This window comes from Aquarana catesbeiana, linkage group LG11 (genome assembly GCF_042186555.1).
Source record: "Aquarana catesbeiana isolate 2022-GZ linkage group LG11, ASM4218655v1, whole genome shotgun sequence".
Taxonomy (NCBI): domain Eukaryota; kingdom Metazoa; phylum Chordata; class Amphibia; order Anura; family Ranidae; genus Aquarana; species Aquarana catesbeiana.
Window position 1 is genome coordinate 76,675,199 of NC_133334.1, and position 24,986 is coordinate 76,700,184.

The window sequence follows — 24,986 nt, forward strand, 5'->3', positions numbered from 1 at the left end:
CAAATATCAATTACGGCTTCTGTGGTTGAGCTTTACCCCTTCTCCTTCCACCACTTGCCCATTACCCACTAAATATGCTGGGCACCCTCAATGATCAATAAGAAACTGTCAGGGAGGGGCCAGACGGCCCAGACAACAGCCTCAGAGGTTAGAGTAGGTACCTGCATAACAGAGTAGTTGTAGAAGTAGCAGATACATTCTCCACATGCACAAACACAGGTAAATAGCCCTAATAAAGTTAAAGCACCCCTAACTAATATGGGGCTATTCTACATCCTACAAGAAAAACTTATAATTAAAAGTGCAGTACTACATTATATAGTGGCCCTCTCCTCTATTCTCCCTCCAAATCTTTAGAGCTAGTTTGGAGGATAGAGGAGCCTGGATCTGAGACCACTTTATAAGGTAAGGTGAACCCACAGACTCAGCTTCTCATTTAATGCAGTATACTTACTACTCCCCACCACAGGGCGTCTGCATAGCTACCAAACTGGTATTCTCCTGAACCATCAATAGCATCCTTTTCAGCAAGGTATACAAAATAAGAGGAAAATATTAGGCCTAGGAATCCAATGTACAGTGTGGTAATCAGTTCCTGGAAGACAAAAAAAGGATATACCGGTAAATAAAAGTATGAAAATATTGGCCTCCAGTTGGACAGCTAGATTTTCTTCAAACTTCGTTTCAAATCGCTATTGCAGTGATTGCACAATACCTTACATAGTGAGAGGCCACATAACCTCATCTTAGGACCATATATATTATCTTGGTTAAAAGCAGACCAAGACTAGCTGGCATCTTCATGCTTCCTAGGTAAATAAAGTTTAAGAGGCCGAAACTATTGCTATACTTTTTCCAGAAGGGATGGCGCAACTGCAGGGAAATCTAACGCCAAGATTTCTATGACTCAATGTATGCCAGTAACTAATCAGGAAACTAAAAAGGTTTTGTTTATATAATGTTTTTAAATCAATGAGCCAGTGAAAAAAAAAAAAAAAAAAAAAAAAGTATGGCAATGTGAATATGATTATATATAAAAAAAATTGCAATCCCAAATAATTCCTATATACTATAATAACGCCAAGGTTAGTGAAAGAGAAAAATTAGAAATTGTGAAATAAAGACTGCGGTTTCCAAAACAACATCCAAATACCAGATATCAACATAAGCAAAACTAAAAATAATGCTGCACTGTCCTCTAAACCTTACACCAAGTAACATACTGAAATTGCAAAAATAACATTGAAGCCCCAAATCTGAATAGTGAACCAAATCTTCATGCATGTCTAATATAATGCAAAAATCCACCACCATAATTCAAAAGCCTCTTACCAAATGGATACGACACCTAATATCATGAGGAAGTGCTTGCGTCATACTGAAACAGACAATAGATGGTACCAGGCAACTTCTGCATCTAGTCTCCACCAGTTTACAAATGTCTGTGCCTCATGTACCCCTCACTGGCATCTCTTTTGGGAGTGGAGACTGGTGATCCAGCGAAGCAGTCTGTGCTTGTGTTGACCGATCCCCTCATACCACTGCATTCTTTAGGACTTAAAGTGGTTGTAAAGCCAGTGATCCCAATTCCTGCCAGCCCCTCTGTATTAAGATATACTACACAGTGGGGTTGATTTACTAAACCTAAAGAGCGCAAAATCTGGTGCAGCTGTGCATGGTAGCCAATCAGCTTCTAACTTCAGCTTGTTTAATTAAGCTTTGACAAAAAACCTGGAAGCTGATTGGTGCCAAATTGTGCACTCTCCAGTTATAGTAAATCAACCCCAATGTGTGTTTTTTGAACATTCGGCAGCTAAATACCATTTTTCACATCACCAATGTGCGGGCACGTGACCGCCTGTCGCTCTCCTTCCCCGATCTAAGGACTACAGTGGGAAGGGCTGAGATTTTCCTCTGACGTCAGCTGGGCGGTCACGTGACCGCACATCGGCAATGTGAAAAAGGTATTTAGCTGCCGAATTTTATTATTACTACTATAATTGTTACTTATTATTACAGAGGGGCTGGTAGTAATTGGGATCACTAACTTTACTGCCGCATGGAATAGCAACGGGAGGGGAGAGGGGGGGTGGGTTTTTTTTATCAGCTCACACACTAGCAAGTGACAGAGAGGGGGAGATGGAGGAGCAGCGGGATGATGGAGGCACATAAACTGACCAGAGTATCATGGATCAGCAGCCAATATTACCGTGGTCAGCACACCAAGAGGGCCACAGGGACAGGCAGGATCAACCAGTTATATTACAACATAGAATGGGACAAATGACACACACAAGCACTATGCGGTTTAACATGCTTTATCACTTTCCGACCAGCTCACATACATATACAATGGCAGGTTGGCTCTCCTGCGCGAACCGCAGTATATGTACGGCGGCTGCTTTAAGAACAGCGATCTGGCTCCTCCTCTAGTCAGTCCCATCCCCTCAGTTAGAAACACACCTAGGGAACACACTTAACCTCTTGATCGCCCCCTAGTGTTAACCACTTCCCTGCCAGTGACATTTACACAGTCATTAGTGCATTTTTATAGTACTGATCGCTGTATAAATGTCAGTGGTCCCAAAAAAGTGCCAAAAGTGTCCAATCTGTCTGCCGCAATGTCGCAGTCCGCTAAAAATCGCAGATCGCCATTACTTGTAAAAAAAAAAAAAAAAAAAAAATTTATAAACATGCCATAAATCTATTCCCTATTTTGTAGACACTAACTTTTGCGCAAACCAAACAATATATGCTTATTGCAATGTTTTTTACCAAAAATATGTAGACAAATACATACTGGCCTAAACTGATGAAGAAAATTTTTTTTTTTTTTTTTTGGATATTTATTATAGCAAAAAGTAAAAAATATTTTTTTTTTTTCAAAATTGTCGCTCTATTGTTTATAGCGCAAAAAATAAAAAGATGAGCAAATGCCACCAAAAGAAAGCTCTATTTGTGGGGGGGGGGGGGGGGAAGCACGTCAAATTTGTTTGGGTACGTCGTCGCACGACTGCGCAATTGTCAGTTAAAGCGATGCAGTGCCGTATTGCAAAAAATGGCCGGTCATTAAGGAGACAAATCTGGAGTGAAAGCTGCTTGTCAAAGCGATGTCAAAGCGATCAGTAGATCCACAAATGAAGGCAGCTATTCTTTTGTCTAGCCCAGTGTCACACAAGTGCTTATGACCTCATGCTATTAGGGGTCATATCCATTTGGTAAGAGGCCTTTTGAATTATAGTGGTGGATTTTTTGCAGTATATTGGACACCAGGGCCGGACTGGCCTACTGGGATACCAGGAAATTTCTCAGTAGGCTGCTTGCCCTGGGGCCGCTTTAAGCTGTGGCTGCAGCAGTGCCCAAGGCTGATCCAAGTGCAGAGTCCTCCCCTACATTCCCTCCTCCTGTTTATGTCACACACACACACACACACACATCGGTCTCCCACCGGGTCACGGAGCTGGGTCTGAAATGTTCAGCGGCGCTGTAACAAAGTCCCGCTTCCTAGACAGGCTCCTGTGATAGACGGAACACTAATCCAATACCAGGAAATTGAATCTGTGTTCCATCAATCACAGGAGCCGGTCTAGGAGGCGGGACTTTGTTACAGTGCCGCTGAACATTTCAGACCTGGCCCAGTGAGGCTGCATTGATGGGCACAGTGAGGCCGCATTTGATTCGGACAGATGAGGCTGCATTGATCTCCTGTACCATGCCCGCAACCTCTAAACATCTCTTGTACCATGTCCGCAACCTCTGGCCAACTTTTGTCATGTCTGCAGTCTGAGGGGGACTCTGTCAAGAGTGAGAGTGCCGCCAGGATGGAGGTCATGGGAGAAGTCAGATATGTGTGGAGAGGAGACTATATTATAAAACCAGAGCCACCAAGCTGGAGTCCACTGACTGAGCCCTGTACTACGGTGCACCTGAGAGATGGTCAGTGACAGCGCCGCCAGGCAAGTCTGGGGGGGGGGGGGGTTGGTGGGTCACTGGCCTAAGGGGGGAGTTAATACAATAATGTAAGGGGGCACTGATATAAAGGTTTACCCCTTATATCAGTAACCCCCCCTTACCTTAGTGTATTTTTTCTGCGGAAGGTGGTCTCTTCACATTCCCAGGATTTCCCCCTTGATGATTGCTCCAATTAACTGGAATGTGTGTGTGTAGATAGATAGCGATAGATAGATAGATAGATATGCTTTCATATCGTTCTTATCCATATAAATTACACTCTTTGAATGTGCTTTAAAATGCATGGTTTTCCCTTTTATGAACAAAATAATGACGTTATGCTGTTCAGCTGGTATAATAATGCTATGGGGCTGGTATGAAATTTTTTTTAAGGGCTAGATTTTATTCCCTGTCCGGCCCTGTTGGACAAACATGAAGATTTGGTCTAACATTTATTTAGAATTGGGACTTTGATTTTCATTTGATGAATTTTTATTTTTCACAGTTTCACTATATTACTTGTTTTGCTGTAAGGTTTAGAGCTAGTGCAGCATTATTTTATATTCTGTTTAATCACAAAACACAAAATTAGTGACCAACTCTAATCAAAGCCAATATTTCAGGTGTGGGTGGGCACTGGAATAATAAATACACATTTTTATATATGAATATATTAAATCTGAACTCTGGGCTGGAGACAAAGTTACCCCCCTCACTGCAAGCAGAGGAGCCGATGGCTGCTGGGATGTGGGCATCTGAATGCTTTTTCCAGGTCATAGAATCAAAGTATCAAAGTCAGTGAGTCAGCAAAACAGACAGGAAACTAACATTTTCAGCAACAGTAACCTCCGTTATCCTGTCCTCATAGGTTTCCTTTAAAGCGGAACTCAAGTATATAAAAAAAAAAAAAAAAAAAGAAAAAAAAAAAAAAAAAAAAAAAAGGAGAGCAGGCAAGCTTTTTATTGCAGAAGAGATATAGCAGGTCTCTTCTGCAATAACACAGACAACCTGCCTGTGTATAATCTTCTTTAGAATATACAGCAAGCTCCACATGTTCAATTTCTTGTAATTCTCAGCACACTTCAGCGTCAGGATGAATGAATTCGTCATTCTGGCCTGGCCAATCAAGATGGCCAACGATCCCAGGCCCGGAATACCAAAGACTAAAGATGTTGGTGCCAGTAAGGGAGCAAATAGGAGACAAGTTTAGTTCTGCTTTAAAATGATAGTGAACGTACCTGTCTATGTATAAAGACAACTGATCCAAGCAATCTCCATGTACCTCCTTGCCGATCAACATGTAACATACGTAGGATCTGCAGAAATCTGATCCCCCTGTCAGACAATACCAAATAAATTAGAAAATAGCATTCATGAGACAGATCAATAGAATCACATATAGATCTAATGTTGCAATCAAACAAAACACAGAGAATACCAAATGGAAATTAGACATTTTTTCAAACAGGTTGTTGCTAATGTTGAACTCTTCAACCTCAACCATTTCAGCAATCACGGAAAATACCTAAAAACGCAGTGTCCTTGTCAGTTCTGAGCATAACCATCTTTTCTTCTACCATGTAATTAAAATGATTGAAGACTGACATGTTTTGAAGTCCACATTCATCAGTCTGTCCCACATGGTCGCCCATAGCCAGTACGGGAGGTCGCTTAAACAACAGTTGGCACCATGCAAATCCAAATTCAAAGTCAAAAAGGCAAAACGTTTACTGAAAACTCATAGGAACCAAACATTTATTGAGGTGACAGGACACATCCAGGAGCAATATAGCACATTTTTGTTTTTGGGTTTAGATACACTTTCAACATGCCACACAAACATGCTAACAGAAAAAAATATCACCTTGACCATCGCCAGTCTCTTCTATCCATTTTCTTTGACTAAACCTTACAGAGCACCCTGGAGATATTGCTGTATTGAAGTGAGGCAGTCAAGACAGCTTAGGAACACCAAGAAACCCATACAAGTTTATTGTGTCCCAGCTATTACAATTTATATGCCTCAACAGGGCTAACACTGTCCCTCAGCCACCACGTGACCTAATTCCCAGGAAAAATATCACCTTAAAGTGGACCTTCAGTCATTTTTTCAACTTTCCATCTATTAAATCTTCTGTCCTTGTTTTAACTTTAGATAGAAAAAATATTTTTTTCTGCCAGTAAATACCTTATACAGCCCACTTCCTCTATGTCTGGTAATTAGCCTAGGCTTATGACATCATACACAGCTCTCTCTTGAGAGAGTTTGCCAGGAAGGGAAGGGGGTGAGTCATAAGAGGGAAAATGAGAGCTGCAGAGCTGGAGGTGTGCGTCTGTGTAAATCCAGGAAGTGGAACAGGCAGCAGCTTCAGTTGCCCACATTTAAAATGTCTGCAGCCAGACTTTGTGGAGGGAGATTTCTGCAGCATATTTGGCAAGTACAGAATCACAGTATATATAAAATATGCAAAGTGGTTGGAGGGAAGCTTCAGAATAGCAAAGATGTTTTTATTACACATTATGTGAGCAGACTGCAATTCCTCTTTAATCATTAGGGAATATTTTTTTTGCAAGCAAGTTTACTGTGCTCAGTTTCTTACTGTACACAGTGCATACTTTAAAACAAGTCTTGGCCCAAAATAAACACTGCTTTTGGAAAATGGAGTTTGAGTCTCAGCAACAAACATCAGCACCCGGGACCTCTTCTTCAGTAGAAGTCTCCATTCACACAGGTAATTAGGATCTCCGGCAGCAAGAATCAGGAATTCTTTCTTGCGTAGAAACTTTAGCCCCATACACTTTGTGTGAGAACAGCTGTGGCTAGATTTGTACTCTATACGAGTCAATTGGCGATTAGTCTATTGTACACATGTAACCGCTCTTATGAGTGGTTACATGCAATTAGGGAGACTGACCAAATCTGGACACAGGAGGTTTGCGGCCAGGGACAAGAGTTTGTAGGCTCCCATAGCAAAGAGTGCAGCTGCGGTGTCCAGAGGCATCAGTCTATTTACACCAGATAATCTGTCTAAACGAACCCTAAAATTTATTTTTATTCACTTATTTTAAAATCCAGCAATACATAATACTTAAAGGCTCAAAACATCACTGCTATGACTTGTAGTATTTTTGTTATTGCCAGATCCTAAAGTAATAAAAAGAAAGCTATTTTTATATTGCAGACATCGTCCTGGATACAGATGTATTTTTTTTTACAGTTTTCCATCAGTAATAGTGTCAAGCCTTTCCAACCAACCCTGAAACCATCACTAGACGCACCAGTTGAAAAGGGGTTATGTTTGTTTATTTCTACTCCATTGAGGAAAACAGGAAGTCCTACCCCATTGGGCTATACTGCCACCTACAAGAGCACTGGATAAAGAGCTTAAACTTTACACTAGCTACTTTTTGTCTTTAAAAATGACTCCTACATTGCTGCTGAGATGGGGTCTACATGCAGCTAACTGGATGGGATTTTCTTCAGCCTGACTTTAGGGTACCATCCCCACTGGACCTGATGGTACCCTAAAGCATAACATTACTCCTCAATACAAACAAGAATACAAAATAAATAAAAAATGGAGTGTTATGATACAGTTGTGTATGGAATACAATATATGGGACCAATAGGAAGGAGGATGCAATTAAACTGGAGTGTTAACACTAGTTTATTTCCTTATTTAGGTGGATGTATCAATATGGGATTAATGGTGTGTTTCTCACCTGACTCTTTATTTACATCATAAGGTAGGTTTATAATTGGACTCTCAATGTAGTTAATAGTTAGTGAATGGGGAATATTTGATGTTACTACTCCCCGGGGGGGGCTTCATTCTTGGGTGTTCTCTCTGTACTGTATAAAGTGAGGTTATCATATCATCTGAAACTAATATCAGCGCTAGCGTCCAGTGGTTTTACTATCATAAGCCTGGGTATTATCTACAATAAAATAGCGCTCAGTGTGGTTGTCTGTGGCTTCACTAACATGGCCGCAGTCGTAATTTATCATTTGAATGGACCTACAACAAAATGGCGCTTATCGTGGCTTCATTTAAATGGCCGTCAACACAGTATATATTCTAGTAGTCTCCACCATCCAATCAGATCCCCCCTGAGGAAGACACGTGATTAGCCCTATGTCTTCACGCATAGGCGAGGGGCCAGGACGGTGGAGGAGACAGTCTCATGCTCATTTAAGCAAGCTACTGGCATACATACAAGTTTTAAAGTTACTCTGGAGAGGATTTTGATGAGTGTGAGTACCCTGATGTTCTTTTTTCTAAACACATTTATAATTTAACGATAATGCACTATCCAGCCTCTTTCTTATTTTAACTTTGAGGATATCTTCTTTGGATTTTCCTGTGGGATCCTGCTGAGGGGGGGGGGGGGGGGCATGTGTTCAAAGTCACCCTCTTTTAAACCAGGATTTTTCATCACAAGAATCACTTTATGGAACATCATTGTATACATATACTTCAATTTTTGTAGATTTGAAGATAGTTGAGAACAAAGTTTTTTGGACACTTGATACTAATGGAAAGATTTTTTTCACTGTGAACTTGCTTGATACACAAATTTTGTTTTATTGTATATTTATTTTTTCTTCTTTTATACATCTTTGATGACATTGGTTATAATAATACCCTTACATAATTAAGGTTATTATTGCATAGCGCTGATTTTTCTTTATTATTTTTTATACATGTTAAAGTATCTACCATCCCTGTGGAGTATTCACCAATCTTTAAGCACCTCACCAGCAAGCAGCTATAGCCCCTTTCTGAATCACTGTTCTTTTTGGCATGCCCTACAATATGTCTGGGCTGTAATTTTGATCTGCCAAACTCAGTTGGGAGGTCTTCTACCTCATCTCCCATAGAAGTCAGTGAACATGAGGATCCTTTGGCTAAAGTTTTGGTCTGAGAAATCCACACGGATGCCACCGGTGGCAAGAGTATCCCCTCTTCCTAAGTGTTCAGTCAGGAAGACCCATCTCTGATGAAGGCCAAGAAGAATCTGCTACTCCACGACTTGAGCCTCAGAATCCAAAGCCAAGCCTGGCAAACAATCAGCTCACAAATTTCCAATGTCCAATTCCATCAAACCACAAATGTTACTCAGCATGAGGGGGCAACCTGCTTTCCAAAGACACCTTTGTGGACCCTTGGACAGGCTCGCTTTCTCAGATGCTTGAAAGGGGAAGGTAGTTGCCAGAGGTTACAAGCTAAAGTTTCCCTCCCAATCCCCTTCTCTGTTCATTATTTCTAACCTGCCTGCTTCACCACAGATCTGATGGGTCTTTGGAGCAGGACATCATTGCCCCAGTTGCTGTGGAAGAAAGTGTCCGGGGGAATTACTCTAACTTATTTTGTTCCCAAGCCAAAAAGGGGTCAACAAAGCCCCATGTGGAGGACACATGCTTGCATGCCCCCTTTTTTTCTAGCACATCTTTGATTCCTTCACTTTGCTGTGGGTTCCAGCTTTTGCCAAGCCATCACCTGCACTTCAGGTTTTCACCAAGGTCTTGCCCTTGTGCTAGTCTTACTGGAATCTCTGGGCATTCCCATTGTGGGATAGCTGGATAACCCCTACTGAGAGAGACATTTCATAGACGTCTACCTGTCGGTCAAAGACTTTGAAGAGGGTCGGCGCTGGGCCTGAACCTAGGAAAATCCGTGCTGAAACCAACATGGTATATTTGTGTCTAATCTTACACACAGCTCAAGCCAAAGTTTCTCTTCCCCAGGAGAAACTACAACCTCTCTGCTCCCAGACTCCAATTCTTCAGTCCAGGAGTTGCCCAACTCTTTGCTTCTGCATGATAGTATTGGGGTTGATGGTAGCCTCCTTCAAGGCAATCCCATTTGCCCAGTGCAACTCCAGACCCCTACAATACAACACTCTGTTATTGTGGCACAAGTCAGTCCAATCGCATACGATTTTTGTACTCGCCGTAAATTTATCCCATCTTGGAGTCAGTTGAAAGACACAGGTCTATGATCATGCTCTTGGTACTGCTTTACCCCTAAACTGAGGCATGCTGGATTTAAGAGGGGTTATCCTGGGCTGGAGCACGTTATTTTGTCCAATCCTCCTGTAGGTGATAGTATAACCCAACGATATAAGACTTCCTCTGTCCCTCAATGGACTCCAAAGAAAAGCTTTTATAGCAAGTACAAAATCATATTTATCTGTGAAGATCGGCAAGGTTGAGATATCATGGTTAGGTTTACCAGGCCTACTGGTCCTGAGTAAAATGAACATTGATAAGGCTTACAAATTAAATTAAAACAGAAGAAATATACTATTCTCATATGAATTAGCTATTAAAACAATATTCTATGATGTCAAATATCTTTACCTAATTGCTGATGTTGCAAATACTTGTCCATTTGACCCCACACAAAGGACTACAACAGACGCTACAACAACTATTAAATCTGAAAAAAGAGAAACAGTCTATTAACACCGTACTGACATCATTTTAACCAAGAACGGAGGAAGTAGAGTCTGTACTTTGAATAGATTTACATAATCATGCCACAGTTCCCCCCCAAGAGAATGCAAAAAAATAAATATGTCATACCTCATATGTGAATTCCCGAAAAAGACTTAAACACACGGGCCGAATGTCAGGAGACATCGGCCGGTTACAAAAAAAACAAAAAACACAGCCGACATTCAGCCCGTGCGTATGCCACTCTGTCGGACATGTGGCTTGTGTGTATGGCACCCTGTAAGACGAGCATGGTGGAATACCAGCAGCCGACCGATTCCCGATCAGTGCTCTCAGCCAATTACGGAGAGCGCTGATTTGAGTGTTCGGGGGGTGTCAGAACACAATAGCTCAGCGGGGGAGATGGCTGTACTAACTTGGGATAGTTAGTACAGCGGCTCCGACCAAAGTGGACAGTTTTTTTTTCGTTTGAATGAAGGAAAAACTCAGTGTTTACCAGGCTTTAGGTGCACCAATTCAGCTGCAGGTTTTGCACCTGCTCTTAAGTATATATAGAAGTACAGGCAGTATTGTAACATTTGATAAGCTAATTAGTGATAGAGCCAATTCCAGCATGCATTTTAAAAACAATCTAGTAGTACTTACCTATAACAGAAATAGGTTTTCTAGCAAAGCGAAATCTCCCCCAAACTCCAACATATTTACTTCGGCATCCTGCAGACCACAATCGTACAACATATTCTACGCCAAAAAAAACAACCAGAACGATTTCCTGTAAATATAAATAAATATTAGAATTATATATATATATATATATATATATATATATATATATATATATATATATATATATATATATATATATATATATATATATATATATATATATATATGAAAATTGCTGCAATTACAAAAGTTTAGGCATTCTCATGTTTTATTTCTTTTGTTTGTATTGGTATGACACAAAAAAATTGGAGAAACAAAAAGCCAAATCTGACACATTCCATGCAAAACGCCAAAAAATGACTGGATAAAATAATAAAGTTGGTACCCTCAATTTAATATTTGATAGCACACCTTTTGGAACAAACTGAAATTAATTGCTTTCTGTAACCAATGGAGTTTCCTTCACCTCTCTACTGGAATTTTGAACTACTCTTTCGCCAACTGCTCCAGGTATAGTGCGAGATGATGACACAGTTGTACCCTGTGCCTGAAGGTCAGCTTGTATTTGTCTGGAAGTTAATCAAGGTTCTTCATCCACCATTTGAACAATCCTTTGTTGCAATCTTTAATCATTTTTTCTCTTTCGTCCAAGTCCATGGATATTAGCTACAGTGCCACGAGCTCAGCGACGCTGGCCCCCCTACAATCAGCACAAATAAAAACTCAAGTGTGTTTCTTTAGTGCTACCTTTGTGCTGTTTTGTGCCGTAAAAATTTACATTTGTGCTGCTTTTATTTTTAAGATATTAGCAATTGTTTTTTCCAGACCATGACATCACCTAGCCCCCCTACAATGTCCAAATTACACAAAACTGGTCTCGTTAGTTAGAGCTATGTCTGTGCTGTTTTGTGCTGCTAAAAATTCCGTTCTGTTACCATTTTTGCGTTATTAATGATTTATTAAAGGTCACCTAAGATCAGTCAGCCCCCCTACAACGCCCAAATGACACGAAACTGGTCTTGTTGGTTAGTGCTACGTTTGTGCTGTTTTGTGCTGCTAACATTTCCGTTCTATCTATTATCGTTTTTGCGTTATTAATGATTTATTAAAGGTCACCAAAGGTCACTCAGCCCCCCTATAATGCCCAAATGACACAAAACTGGCATTGTTGGTTAGTGCTACGTTTGTGCTGTTTTGTGCTGCTAAAATTTTTATTTGTGCTGTTATGGTTTTTAAGTTATAACAGTTTTTTTTTTTTCAGACCCCACTCACTTTGCCCACCCTACAATCAGCACAAATAAAAACTCAAGTGTGTTTCTTTAGTGCTACATTTGTGCTGTTTTGTGCTGCTAAAATTTCCATTCTACCTCTTATTTTTGCGTTATTAATGATTTATTAAAAGGTCACCAAATGTCAGTCAGCCCCCCTACAACACCCAAATGACACGAAACTGGTCTCGTTGATTAGTGCCTCATTTGTGCTGTTATGGTTTTTTAGTTATAACAGCTTGTTTTTATATTTGTGCTTTGTGTCATAATAATAAAAATTTGTGCTGCTTTTATTTTTAAGATAATAGCAATTTGTTTTTTTCCAGATGATGACATCACCCCGCTCTCCTGTCACGTACCTGGTTAGTGAGCTCCTAGTTAGAAAGCAGCCATGGGAGCACATGAGGTATGAGTGCCTGTGATCAGTCCAGTAGACTGCGTGGTGGCAGCAGTCAGCAGGTGGATGTGGCGGCAGAACCAGCTGGTGGCAGATGAGCTGGCACTGAGCTTGGCTGGTGGCAGACTGTGGGTAAGTAGCTGGAAGCAGGAGACAGATGAGACCTTGCTGAGCTGAAGAGCTGTAGCAGGCTGGATGAGCAGGATGCAGGGTCAGATGAGCCGGGTCCATAATGGTCAGGCAGATCAGGCATAGACGGCACACAACAGGATAGTCGGGTCCCAAGCCAAGTCAGCAACAGGAGGTAGATCAGGCAAGAAGAGAAGGCAGAAGCAGAATCCAGAGACAAGCCAAGGTCAGGGCAGGTAGCAGTCAAACGGAGGTCAGGAGCAAGCTGGGTTAGGATCAGAGGTCAAACACAGGAATCAGGAATGAACACAGAAGCAGCACACCAAATTGCAGCCTGTTTAAATAGTCTGTCTGGTGCCAGCATTGGTGACAGGCTCACGCTCATCTGCCCAGCCAGTTGCCAGTCTGCGCATGCGCATATGTATGTACAGAGAGACATCATTTGTGCTATGCGAAAGCCTTCCCGGACCCCCGTACAACAGCCAAACAAAATGAAAACTGGCTGATTGGTTAGTTCCACGTTTGTGTTGGTTTGTGCCTATTTACTTTCCATTCTATCTCCTTTTGTTTTTCAGTTATTTTGATCTAATAAAGATCACCAAAGATTACCCAGCCCCCCTACAAGAGACAAAGGGCATGAAACTGGGCTGGTTGGTGCCTCCTTTGTGGTGATTTGTGCTGTTTAAATATCAGTTCTACCACTTTTTGTTTTTCGGTTATTTACTATTTAAAGCGTTTAACAGCGTCTCGTGTGCATGAGGCCTTATAGTATCTAATAACATGGGATGCCAAGTGGGTGGGGTTTGATCAAATAAAAACAAACTTTTACAATTAAGAAATCAAAGCAGCACACAATACTTTTAACAGCACAAACGCAGCTCTAACCAACCAACCCAGTTTCATGTGTAGGGGGGGCTGAGTGACCTTTGGTGACCTTTAATAAATAGCTGAAAAACAAAAAGCGGTAGAACTGATATTTAAACAGCACAAACCAGCACAAAGGAGGCACCAACCAGCGCAGTTTCATTCCTTTTGTCTCTTGTAGGGGGGCTGGGTAACCTTTAGTGACCTTTATTAAATAACTGAATAACTTGGGGGTTCAAACAATAACTGAAACACAAAAGGAGATAGAATGGAAAGTAAATAGGCGCAAACCAACACAAACGTGCCCATTTTCATTTTGTTTGGCTGTTGTAGGGGGTGTCAGGGAAGGCTTTTGCATAGCACAAATGATGTCTCCCTGTACATACATATGCGCATGCGCAGACTGGCAACTGGCTGGGCAGATGAGCGTGAGCCTGTCACCAATGCTGGCACCAGACTATTTAAACAGGCTGCAATTTGGTGTGCCGCTTCTGTGTGTTCATTCCTGATTCCTGTGTTTGACCTCTGATCCTAACCCAGCTTGCTCCTGACCTCCGTTTGACTGCTACCTGCCCTGACCTTGGCTTGTCTCTGGATTCTGCCTTCTCTTCTTGCCTGATCTACCTCCTGTTGCTGACTTGGCTTGTGACCCAACTATCCTGTTGTGTGCCGTCTATGCCTGATCTGCCTGACCATTATGGACCCGGCTCATCTGACCCTGCATCCTGCTCATCCAGCCTGCTACAGCTCTTCAGCCCAGCAAGGTCTCATCTGTTTCCTGCTTCCAGCTACTTACCCACAGTCTGCCACCAGCCAAGCTCAGTGCCAGCTCATCTGCCACCAGCTGGTTCTGCCGCCACATCTACCTGCTGACTGCTGCCACCACGCAGTCTACTGGACTGATCACAGGCACTCATACCTCACTGTGCTCCCATGGCTGCTTTCTAACCAGGAGCTCACTAACCAGGTACGTGACAGGAGAGCAGGGTGATGTCATCATCTGGAAAAAACAAATTGCTATTATCTCAAAAATAAAAGCAGCACAAATTTTTATTATGACACAAAAAAGCACAAATATAAAAAAAAATCTGTTATAACTTAAAAACCATAACAGCACAAATAAAAATTTTTGCAGCACAAACGTAGCACTAACCAACGAGACCAGTTTCGTGTCATTTGGGTGTTGTAGGGGGGCTGACTGACTTTTGGTGACCTTTAATAAATCATTAACGCGAAAACGATAAAAGATAGAACGGAAATTTTAGCAGCACAAAACAGCAAACACGTAGCACTAGCCAACGAGACCATTTTCGTGTCATTTGGGTGTTGTAGGGGGGCTAAGTGACCTTCGGTGACCTTTAAAAAATCATTAATAACGCAAAAACGATAAAGAATAGAACGGAATTTTTAGCAGCACAAAACAGCACAAACGTAGCACTAACCAACAAGACCAGTTTTGTGTCATTTGGACGTTGTAGGGGGGCTAGGTGATGTCATGGTCTGGAAAAAACAATTGCTAATATCTTAAAAATAAAAGCAGCACAAATGTAAATTTTTACAGCACAAAACAGCACAAACGTAGCACTAAAGAAACACATTTGAGTTTTTATTTGTGCTGATTGTAGGGGGGCCAGCTTCGCTGAGCTAGTGCCATGGGCTATAAACTTCTTGACAATGTTGCACACAGTGAACACAGGAACATTAAGATCTCTGGAGATGAACTTGTAACCTTGAGATTGTCCATGCTTTTCCACAATTTTTGTTTGAAAAAAATCCTCAGACAATTCTTTGTTGTCTCTCTTCTCTATGCTCCGTGGGGGCACACAAAGACACACGACAGAAAGGTGGAGTAAATTTTTCATCATTTTAACTGGTTGCCGGTGTGATTTCTATATTGTCAGCACCTGTTAATTGATACAGGTGAGTTTAATTACAAGATTACAGGCGCATCACAAACTTGGGATGCAATTATTTCTTACTATTTTGAGAAGGTGCCAATAATTTTGTCCAGTCCATTTTTGGAGGAGTTTTGCGTAGAATGGTTATGATTTCGCTTTTTTGTTTCTTTGCTTTTTTTTGTGGCATACCACTACAAACAAAATAAACATGAGAATACCTAAATATTTGTAATTGCAACAATTTTCTGGGTGAAGTAGTGCATTAACTGACAGAAATAGGCAGTATAATGACGGCGGCTTGTTGGCAAGCGGTTAAAGTGGCTTTTAAAAATAAACACATACAATAATATAGAGATTGGATGCAACCTGTTTAGAGTGGAACAATGTGCTTTTTTTTTTTTCTTCATAGACGACCACACAACAGACCAAAAGAGGGCAACTGTGAAGAAAAGAGATACAAAAAAAAAAAAAAAAAAGGAGGGACAGAGCCTCCAAATGAGGGACATTTGGGTGCTATGAAAGGGTAGAAAACTGGATAGGTTTAGTAATGCAAATGTGTAAAATAGCCCTTGTATCTAACCAAATATAACATGCAAAGGTAGACTCACTAGTCCAAGTTAAATTATCTAGAACCAGTGTACACCTAGGATGTGTGCATTTATTTATTATAAAAGTGGGACTGCAACAACTATCCTTGCTTTGTACAGAGGGGGGATGATTAGGTTCTATGACAAGTTTTTACTGCTCTCTGGGGTCCCACTAGGGAGGTCACACATTTCATGTTCCAGTGACAGCGCTGTCACTGGGATAGGAAGTGAAGAGAAATCTACAAGAGACAGCAGCAGAAACCATACAGATGTTCTAGTCTTCCCCTGTATAAAAAAAAAAAAAAAAAGGGCCTGTTTTCTCTTCCCCTCTTAGAGATATTTCCCTTCATTTCCTGTCCCAGTGACAATGCCCAGGAGAATGCTCCTCAGTGGGGAAAAAAAACAAAACAGAGCGTCAAACCTTTCACCACTATCTAGTTTGTCTGCAGTTTTAATTTACATCAGTATATTAGAATGACGTTTCATAATTTACATACCATCCAAAATAAGGTTTCTGTGGCCAAATTGGAATACTGCGATATTGTAGAAAGCACACTGAAAATAAGGCATACCAGCACTATAAGGAATCTGTGAAAAGAAGAGATATATGCCAGTGTTATATACAGTCACACTTAGCATTAGGAAATCATTAAAGTGATTGTAAGGGTCATTTTTTTTTTTTTTTAAAAACAAAACAATCATAATCATACTTACCTCCACTATGCAGCTCGTTTTGCACTGAGTAGCCCTGAACCTCGTCTTCTGGGGTCCCCCGGTGGCTCCTCCTCGCATCAGATAACCCCCTGGGATAAGCACTCTCCCGGGGGATTACCTTGCGGGCGCACTCCCAAGTCCAGCATTCGGCGTCCATAGAGGCCGAATGCAGGACTCAGCCCTGCCCCTCGCGTCATTGGATTTGATTGATATCAGTGGGAGCCAATGGCTTTGCTGCTATTAATCTATCCAATCAAGAAATGGGAGCCTGTGGAGAGAGAGAGAGAGAGAGAGACAGCGCGTCCCCGCCGACTGAATGAAGGGGTTCAGGTAAGTAAAACGGGGGAGTGGTGACTGCCAGGTGTTTTTTCACCTTAATGCATGGGATGCTTTAAGGTGAAAAAACACGAACCTTTACAACCCCTTTACCTTAAAATCATCATATATACTGTGTGTGCAATATTATATATATATATATATCCCTCTCTCTAAATATATAGATCTCTATACACATACACACGCATATATACCCATGTTAAATAGGAGTCAGTACACACCTGCCATCATTTAACGTGCCTCTGATTAACCCCAAAGTTCAGCTGTTCTAGTATGCCTTTTCTGACATTTTCTTAGTCACATCCTACAGCAAAAGCCATGGTCTGCAGAGAGCTTCCAAAGCATCAGAGGGATCTCATTGTTGAAAGGTATCAGTCAGGAGAAGGGTACAAAAGAATTTCCAAGGAATTAGATATACCATGGAACACAGTGGAGACGGTCCTCATCAAGTGGAGAAAATATGGCACAACAGTGACATTACCAAGAACTGGACGTCCCTTCAAAATTGATGAAGAGACGAGAATAAAACTGGTCAGGGAGGCTGCCAAGAGGTCTACAGCAACATTAAAGGAGCTGCAGGAATATCTGACAAGTACTGGCTGTGTGGTACATGTGACAACAATCTTCCGTGCTCTTCATATGTCTGGGCTATGGGGTAGAGTGGCAAGACGGAAACATTTTCTTACGATGAAAAAAATCCAAGCCTGGCTAGATTTTGCAAAACACACATCTGAAGTCTCCCAAAAGCATGTGGGAAAATGTGTTATGGTCTGATGAAACCAAGGTTGAACTTTTTGGCCATAAATCCAAAAGAAATATATGTTTGGTGCAAAAACACCACTGCACATCACCAAAAGAACACCATACCCACAGTGAAACATGGTGGTGGCAGCATTGTGCTTTGGGGCGGTTTTTCTTAAGCTGGAACAGGGGCCTTAGTCAAGGTAGAGGGAATTATGAACGGTTCCAAATACCAGTCAATATTAGTACAAATCCTTCAGGCTTCTGCTAGAAAGCTGAACATGAAGAGGAACAGAGGAGCTTCATCTTTCAGCATGACAACGAGCATACATCCAAAAATCAACAAAGGAATGGCTTCACCAGAAGATTAAAGTTTTGGAATGGCCCAGCCAGAGCCCAGACCCAAATCCAATTGAAAATTTGTGGGGTGATCTGAAGAGGGCTTTGCTCAGGAAATGATACACACACATACACATACACACACACACTAGATTTGGCTGCTGAATGACCAAGCCATTTTTTGCGGTTCGGCACTGAGTCGCTTTAACTGACAATTGTGCAGTCGGGCGACGCTACGTCCAAACAAAATTGACGTCCTTTTTCCCCCAAAAAATAGAGCTTTCTTTTGGTGGTAGTTGATTGCCTCTGCAGTTTTTATTTTTTGTGCTATAAACAAAAAAAGAGCAACAATTTTGAAAAAAAAAAAAAAAACACAATATTTTGTACTTTTTGTTATAATAAATACCCCCTTTTTTTTTTTTAAGCAAATTTTTTTCTCACTTTAGGCTGATATGTATTCTTCTACATATTTTTGGAAAAAAAAAAAAAAAAAATCGCAATAAGTGTATATTGATTGGTTTGCACAAAAGTTATAACGTCTACAAAATAGGGCATAGATTTATAGCTTTTTTATCACTTTTTTTTTTTTACTAGTAATGGCGGCGATCTGCGATTTTTAATCGGGACTGCAACATTATGGCGGACAAATCGGACACTTGACACATTTTTGGGACCATTGGCATTTATACAGCGATCAGTGCTATAAAATTGCACCGATTACTGTAAAAATGTCACTGGCAGGGAAGGGGTTAACACTAGGGGCGATCAAGGGTTAACTGTGTTCCCTGCTATGCGTTTCTAACGAAGGGGGAGGGGTTTGACTAGAGGAAGTGACGGATCGTGGTTCCTAGCTAATAGGAACACATGATCTGTCACTCCTTTCGGAACAGAACAGGGATTTGTGTTTACACACACAAACTTCCCTGTTCTGCCTCTCGTGTGTGCGATCCCTCGTGGCCGGCGGTCATCGCGACTGTCGGCCACGAGCATCGGCACCCCCCCGCAGTGCAGCGGGTGCATGCGCGCGCCTGCTATCCCGCTCCCACAAGCCGACGTATAGCTATGACGGTTCGCGGGATCGTGCCGTCCTGCTGCAGTAAAATGACGGCGGCTGGTCAGCAAGGGGTTAAGCACATACTTTTTCTTGCCACTGTATATATAGAAGCAGCCATATGTGCATACATATACTGGGTGATCTTTCTATTTAGTTGTTCTGCACAATCTTGTGCTGTGCATATCTTTCCATCACACTTCTCTATCAGATGGGGTCTGGCTGACTGAAAACATACATTTTGGTCTTTAATGATACAAGCACAATGTACCTGGTGGCCAGTAACCCTGTAACTTTGGCTTAGCTTTATGACACATGAGCAGTGAGGATTTACCAGGGTCGCTAAGGTTGCACTTGCAACTGGGCCCTGGCGTTCTGCCACTGCCGGGGGTCCCAATGGGGTTGCTTGCTGCAGGGCTCTGAGCTGAGAGAGTCTCTCTCATACAGCCCAGGGCCTGCACTGACAGTTCCTCCTCCCTCGCACTGATGGGAGAGGAAAAAGCTGATTTGCTTCTTCCCCTCCCATCCCTCTCCTCCTGTGTGTACCGCGGGGGAAGCTAAGCGGCTGAATATGATCATTCAGATCCTGTATTTCTGTTAGAATATCAGAATTTATGAATGGTTGAGTTCTTGTGATAATTGAATTATATATATAAATATATATATATATATCTTCTATGTATGGAAAAGGTGAAGTTATATAGGTTTTTATACTCATATAAGTTTATGCTGGTATAGGCTTAGTATGCATTTCTTGGGAGAGATTCATCTCACATATGGATACAATTTAGTGTAGACCATTTCACCTCCCCCATCGTAAGTTACAACCTTTTACAAAGACATAAAGTTCTAGTATGTTAAGAATATAAGCTGTTTCTTTACATTACTATATTTCTTGATTAGGATATTAATAAGAACACTGCATTTTAAATATATGTATATTAATATGTAGGATTTTATATGTTTAAAGGAAATGTATATATTGTAAGTTAAGTGATTCTTAAAAGATAGCTTTTCTCACTTCGTTCATAGCCCCACCCTTAGGAATGTTGGAAGGAGTGAGAAAAGCTATCTTTTAAGAATCACTTAACTTACAATATATACATTTCCTTTAAACATATAAAATCCTACATATTAATATACATATATATAGTCTTTTCTGTGGGACTATAAGTATAATGAACCTTTTTTAAGCCAGCCTCTATGGAAAAAGGTGGGAGTTAATTGAAGGAGTACAGACAGGCTGTGGGAAGAGGGTCAGATTCTTTGCAGCTCCCCATCAAGACTCACACACACAGACACACATCTCAAGACATACACACAGACATATCTGATTTAAACTTCATTTTAAGAATAATCTATTTTTGTATTCTACATTTTGACATTGTTTTTGTAACATTTTGCTAATTGATCATTAAATCAATTTTGGAGGTTTTACACGAGAACTTAACAGATTTTTCTTGGAATTTTTCTCATCAATATGAATTATTGAAATATAGTTATTAATACAGTAAATAACTCGATTATTACAATTTCACACTGCCTGCGATGCACACACAGGAGGAGAGGGGCTGGAGGAGAAGGAGCAGAACAGCTCTCTCCTCTCCCATCCATGCAAGGGAGGCTTTGTCAGTACAGGCTTTGGGCTGTATGAGAGAGAGATGCTCTCAGCTCAGAGTCATGCAGAGGAGGCACTGACAGGGGGCACTGATTGGCAGCATTGATGAGCACCGATAGGTGGCACTGATGGGCATCAATAGGCAGCATTGATGAGCACTGATAGGTGGCACTAATGGGTACTAATAGGCAGCACTGATAGGTGGCACTAATGGCTACTAATAGGGAGCATTGATGAGCACTAATGGGGCTGCACTAAACCAGGACACTGATGATCAGTGCCCTGAAAAACTGGCAAGACTGTCAGTACATTGTTTACACTGATAATGGCTCTCCTTTCCTCACACAGACATTGCGTGGGAGGAAAGGACTGCCAATAATCAGCAAGACTGTTTACTTGTGATCAGCCGACATGGTAAAGGACTGCTGTGATTGGCCCTTTAACGTGATTTGTGTTCAGCTGGGACATACGGTGGGCAGAGTTCTGGGAGGATGTCCATGGATGCCCTCCCAGAACTAGAAGCCGGGGCTCAGATTGTGTGTGTGTGTGATGTGTGTGTGATGTGTGTGTGTGTGGTGTGTGTGTGTGGGGGGGGGGGGACAGGAAGGCCCTTCATGGTTTCTTGCACTGGGGCCCTGAAGGTTCTAGTTACGCCTCTGCACACGAGAGTGATGGAAGCAGCATTTTACTTCATGGTAAAACTAAAATTTGCCCTAATAAATTTGTGTAAAATGTGGTTATTTTTTTATGAGTCCTTTTGAGGCACTTTCATTCCATACCTGTCCACAGCAGAAAAGTAACATATATGCCTCCTTGGTTGTCATTGGAACAAATGTCCCAACTCTTCCTTTAAGATTCCCCTAGTCTTCCTCTAAGCTTCTGTTCCAGCAAGGACTGTAAAGTCTGGACTTCCCATCGCTTTTTGCCCAAGTGACAATGGTCACCAGGACAAAGGATGAATCTCTCCAGCCAGACAATTAGAAAAAAACTGTCAGGAAATCTAGCCATTCCCTACTCCTGCCAAAAAATAAAATTTGGCTAGAGACTCAGTTTAGGGCTGCTGGACATTCAAAAAAGTGTGCAATCACAAACACTGACACCAAGTGTTTTTTACACAACTTTCCCTATAAATAAAGCTAAAACAAGTAGGTCAGTGTGCAGGTACTTCTCTCTAAACACACAAAAGAAGCAAAGATCATTCCCAGATGACGAGAGGCACTCACAAAAAAGCCCTTCATAAAACATTGCTATGAATAACCTACATTTTACTGACAGCCTTAAAAAAAAAAAAAAAAAAAAAAAACACGAGTCAACCCTGAGCAATGCTTAGGCAATAATATTTGAGAATCACAAGTCTGTATTGATCGTTGGCAATGTACATGTATTTATTTCTGCTATGACAAGTTAAAAATTAGAGCCTGGGACACAAACAATTTCTAGAAATGTGTGGATATTTCTTGAAATCAATTGACTGGAAGTCACTGGTGGCTCTCAGCCCAGGGATCTCATTGGCTGGCAGCTCTCAGCCCAGAATCTCATTGGCTGGTGGCTTTACTCAATGATGAAAATGGCTTATGGGGCAGGTGAGAGCTTTAGAGTGATGGGAAGTGTGTGGGGCCCCTGTTCTTCCCAATGAAAATCAGACAGCTCTGAGCTCAGCGTATGACAGAGGGAAGGACACGCTGCTACCTGTAATGCCTCATACCATGTTACATACTAATGGCCACTGAACTTTGCATTACATACTACTAATGGCCGCTGAACTTTGCATTACATACTACTAATGGCTGCTAAACTCTGCGTTACATACTAGTAAAGGCCTCTGAACTTGGTTAAAATACTTCTATTGATCTCTGAACACTTAATACTATCCACTGGCCTCTGAACTCTGCATTGCATACAACTAACCATTGACAGTTCATTCTTCTAGCTTCCCAGGTCACCTCCCAATGACAGGGTAGAATGTCAGATAAAGCAAAGCCCAGCCATCGGGACCAGACTTTTTTTTTTTTTTTTTTTTACTTTTTTTGGGCAGATTCTGTGCTTATATGTCAATTCAAGTTACACCCTTGTGACCTTGGATCTTCTCCAGGTTGTTCAGGTAGATCTCTACCTTTCCAGTTTGCCTACCCTTGCTGTAGTGTCCATACAAAGTCATTTTTGTAACATTTACCAGAGTAATTGATGCAACTTTCCGGTGCTGCAAATTTGAGTGCCACCAGGGCAGTGTGAATCATTTGAGGGAGGGGGAAGCAATTATGTTAAAGCTATCCTTTTAAGCACAACTGCACTTCACTAAATAGTACAGATTTTTACACTTTATTGCAGACCATAGGAAGTAAAAAATGGAGGAGTCACCTTTACAAAAATAAATACACTTTTCAGTAGTAGGACTTGGCCCTATGTGTATACAGTATATATGCTTGCTTTAATAAGCATTTCCTGCCACTAGAGGGCAGATTGGACACTGGACCTGCTTTGCATTGTGCTGAACAAGCAATCTATTTCCCAGCAGCAGGATGTACTCAGAGCCAGGGGGCTGCAAGATTGCCTGAAAGTTGGTGTAAAAAAAAAAAAAAAAAAAAACACCTCAACATATTACAAAAGGCATTTTTTCAGAGGCTGCTGGGTCAAGTACAAAATTCTTAATTTACATATTCAGTTACCATTTACATTCTCCGTTTAAGTTAATCATATCCAAACTGCGGAATAAGCTGTTGAAAGAAATATATAAGGCCACAATTTGTTAAATGTTTGTAAAACAATGTCCTAGTCTTGTGTTAAATCTACCTGTACTAAATGATACTCCTAGGCGTGTGCAGGGGGTGTGCCAGAACACCTAATCACTACGTGCGGTGCCCATTCCCCTACTTTGGGGTGGACACCCTAATGCAAGAGGCTGTACACGCCTATGATGATAGTACATAGTAAGATTCAGCATGTCAACGAGGGACAGAGAACCAAGGTGTTTTGCTGCACCTGTTCTGCAAGTACAAATAAAAAAAAAAAAAAACCTGTTGAGCCTGCTATTAATTCAGTGAGTTTGTAGCTTTTTTATTTTTTTACTCTGCCTCTGCTTCACTGTTAGCAGTTTATATTAAGCCTTTCTTGGTCTCTCTGAACTACAGAACTCCACCCCCCATGTTATGACAATGAGGAAAGGTAAGATGTTCTAAAATTTCCTGAACTAGGATGACAAAGCTGCTCCTCCATAGCCCAATACCTTCATTAAACATAATTAAAATACCTTTAACCTTGATGGCAGGCCCTCCCCCCTTCCCTCCCCCCCTTTTTTCCTCCCCTCCCCTCTCTTCTTCCCCCCCCCTCCTTTCACCGTCAAGGGAAAGCTTTGATAATCCCTACTTATGTATTACCCTTAGATTATCCTCTTATCAACCTCCATGGACAATAGGGCCCCTTTTTGATGTTAGGTTTTCTATAGGAAGCTTTTTGCCTCCTTTACTGACTTTGTTGTGTCTCTTGTCCCACTTAAACACCATAGCCAAATTATTAGCTAATCAATTCCTAGTAATTTTCCACTACCAAACCCCAAATAAAAAATGAACAAGCTTAGATGTAACATTACCATTGTCAAACAAATTGCATCCCCAACCTCAATAAACTTCACATGTGGACAGCATATTATCACCATTTATTTAATTTTTTTCATATTTGTTTATATGCTTTGGTTTATATTTTATGGTCTTATCGTATGTTATGTCCCTTGCTCCATCCTCGCTATTCGCTACATGCCCGTTCTGGTCCCGATCGCCTGGCTGGTTTTATGGCCCTTGGCCGGCTAGTTAGACCGCCCAGTGCCGCACATCCTGTCTCCTCCTCTGGACCGGATGTGCGGCGATTGACGGGCACATGGGGTGCCTTTGGCTCTCTCTAGTCTGCTACCATCGCATTGGCCGAATGCTGCCGTGTCAGCGGCGTCTGTCGGCACATGCGCAGTAGCCAGCGG

The 24,986-nt window shown here is 41.4% G+C and overlaps 1 protein-coding gene across 3 annotated transcripts in view; it reads right to left on the reverse strand.

Moving 5' to 3' along the window:
* KCNQ1 (potassium voltage-gated channel subfamily Q member 1) overlaps positions 1-24,986 on the reverse strand; it is a 185,107-nt gene that overhangs the window by 47,385 nt on the left and 112,736 nt on the right. For all 3 annotated transcript variants that reach the window (XM_073604554.1, XM_073604553.1, XM_073604555.1), the window contains 5 exons: positions 16,718-16,808; positions 11,057-11,183; positions 10,316-10,394; positions 5,190-5,286; positions 455-595 (listed from right to left, as the gene is read on the reverse strand). In XM_073604554.1, the coding sequence (XP_073460655.1) occupies positions 455-595; positions 5,190-5,286; positions 10,316-10,394; positions 11,057-11,183; positions 16,718-16,808 (535 nt within the window). The remainder of the gene's footprint in view (positions 1-454; positions 596-5,189; positions 5,287-10,315; positions 10,395-11,056; positions 11,184-16,717; positions 16,809-24,986) is intronic.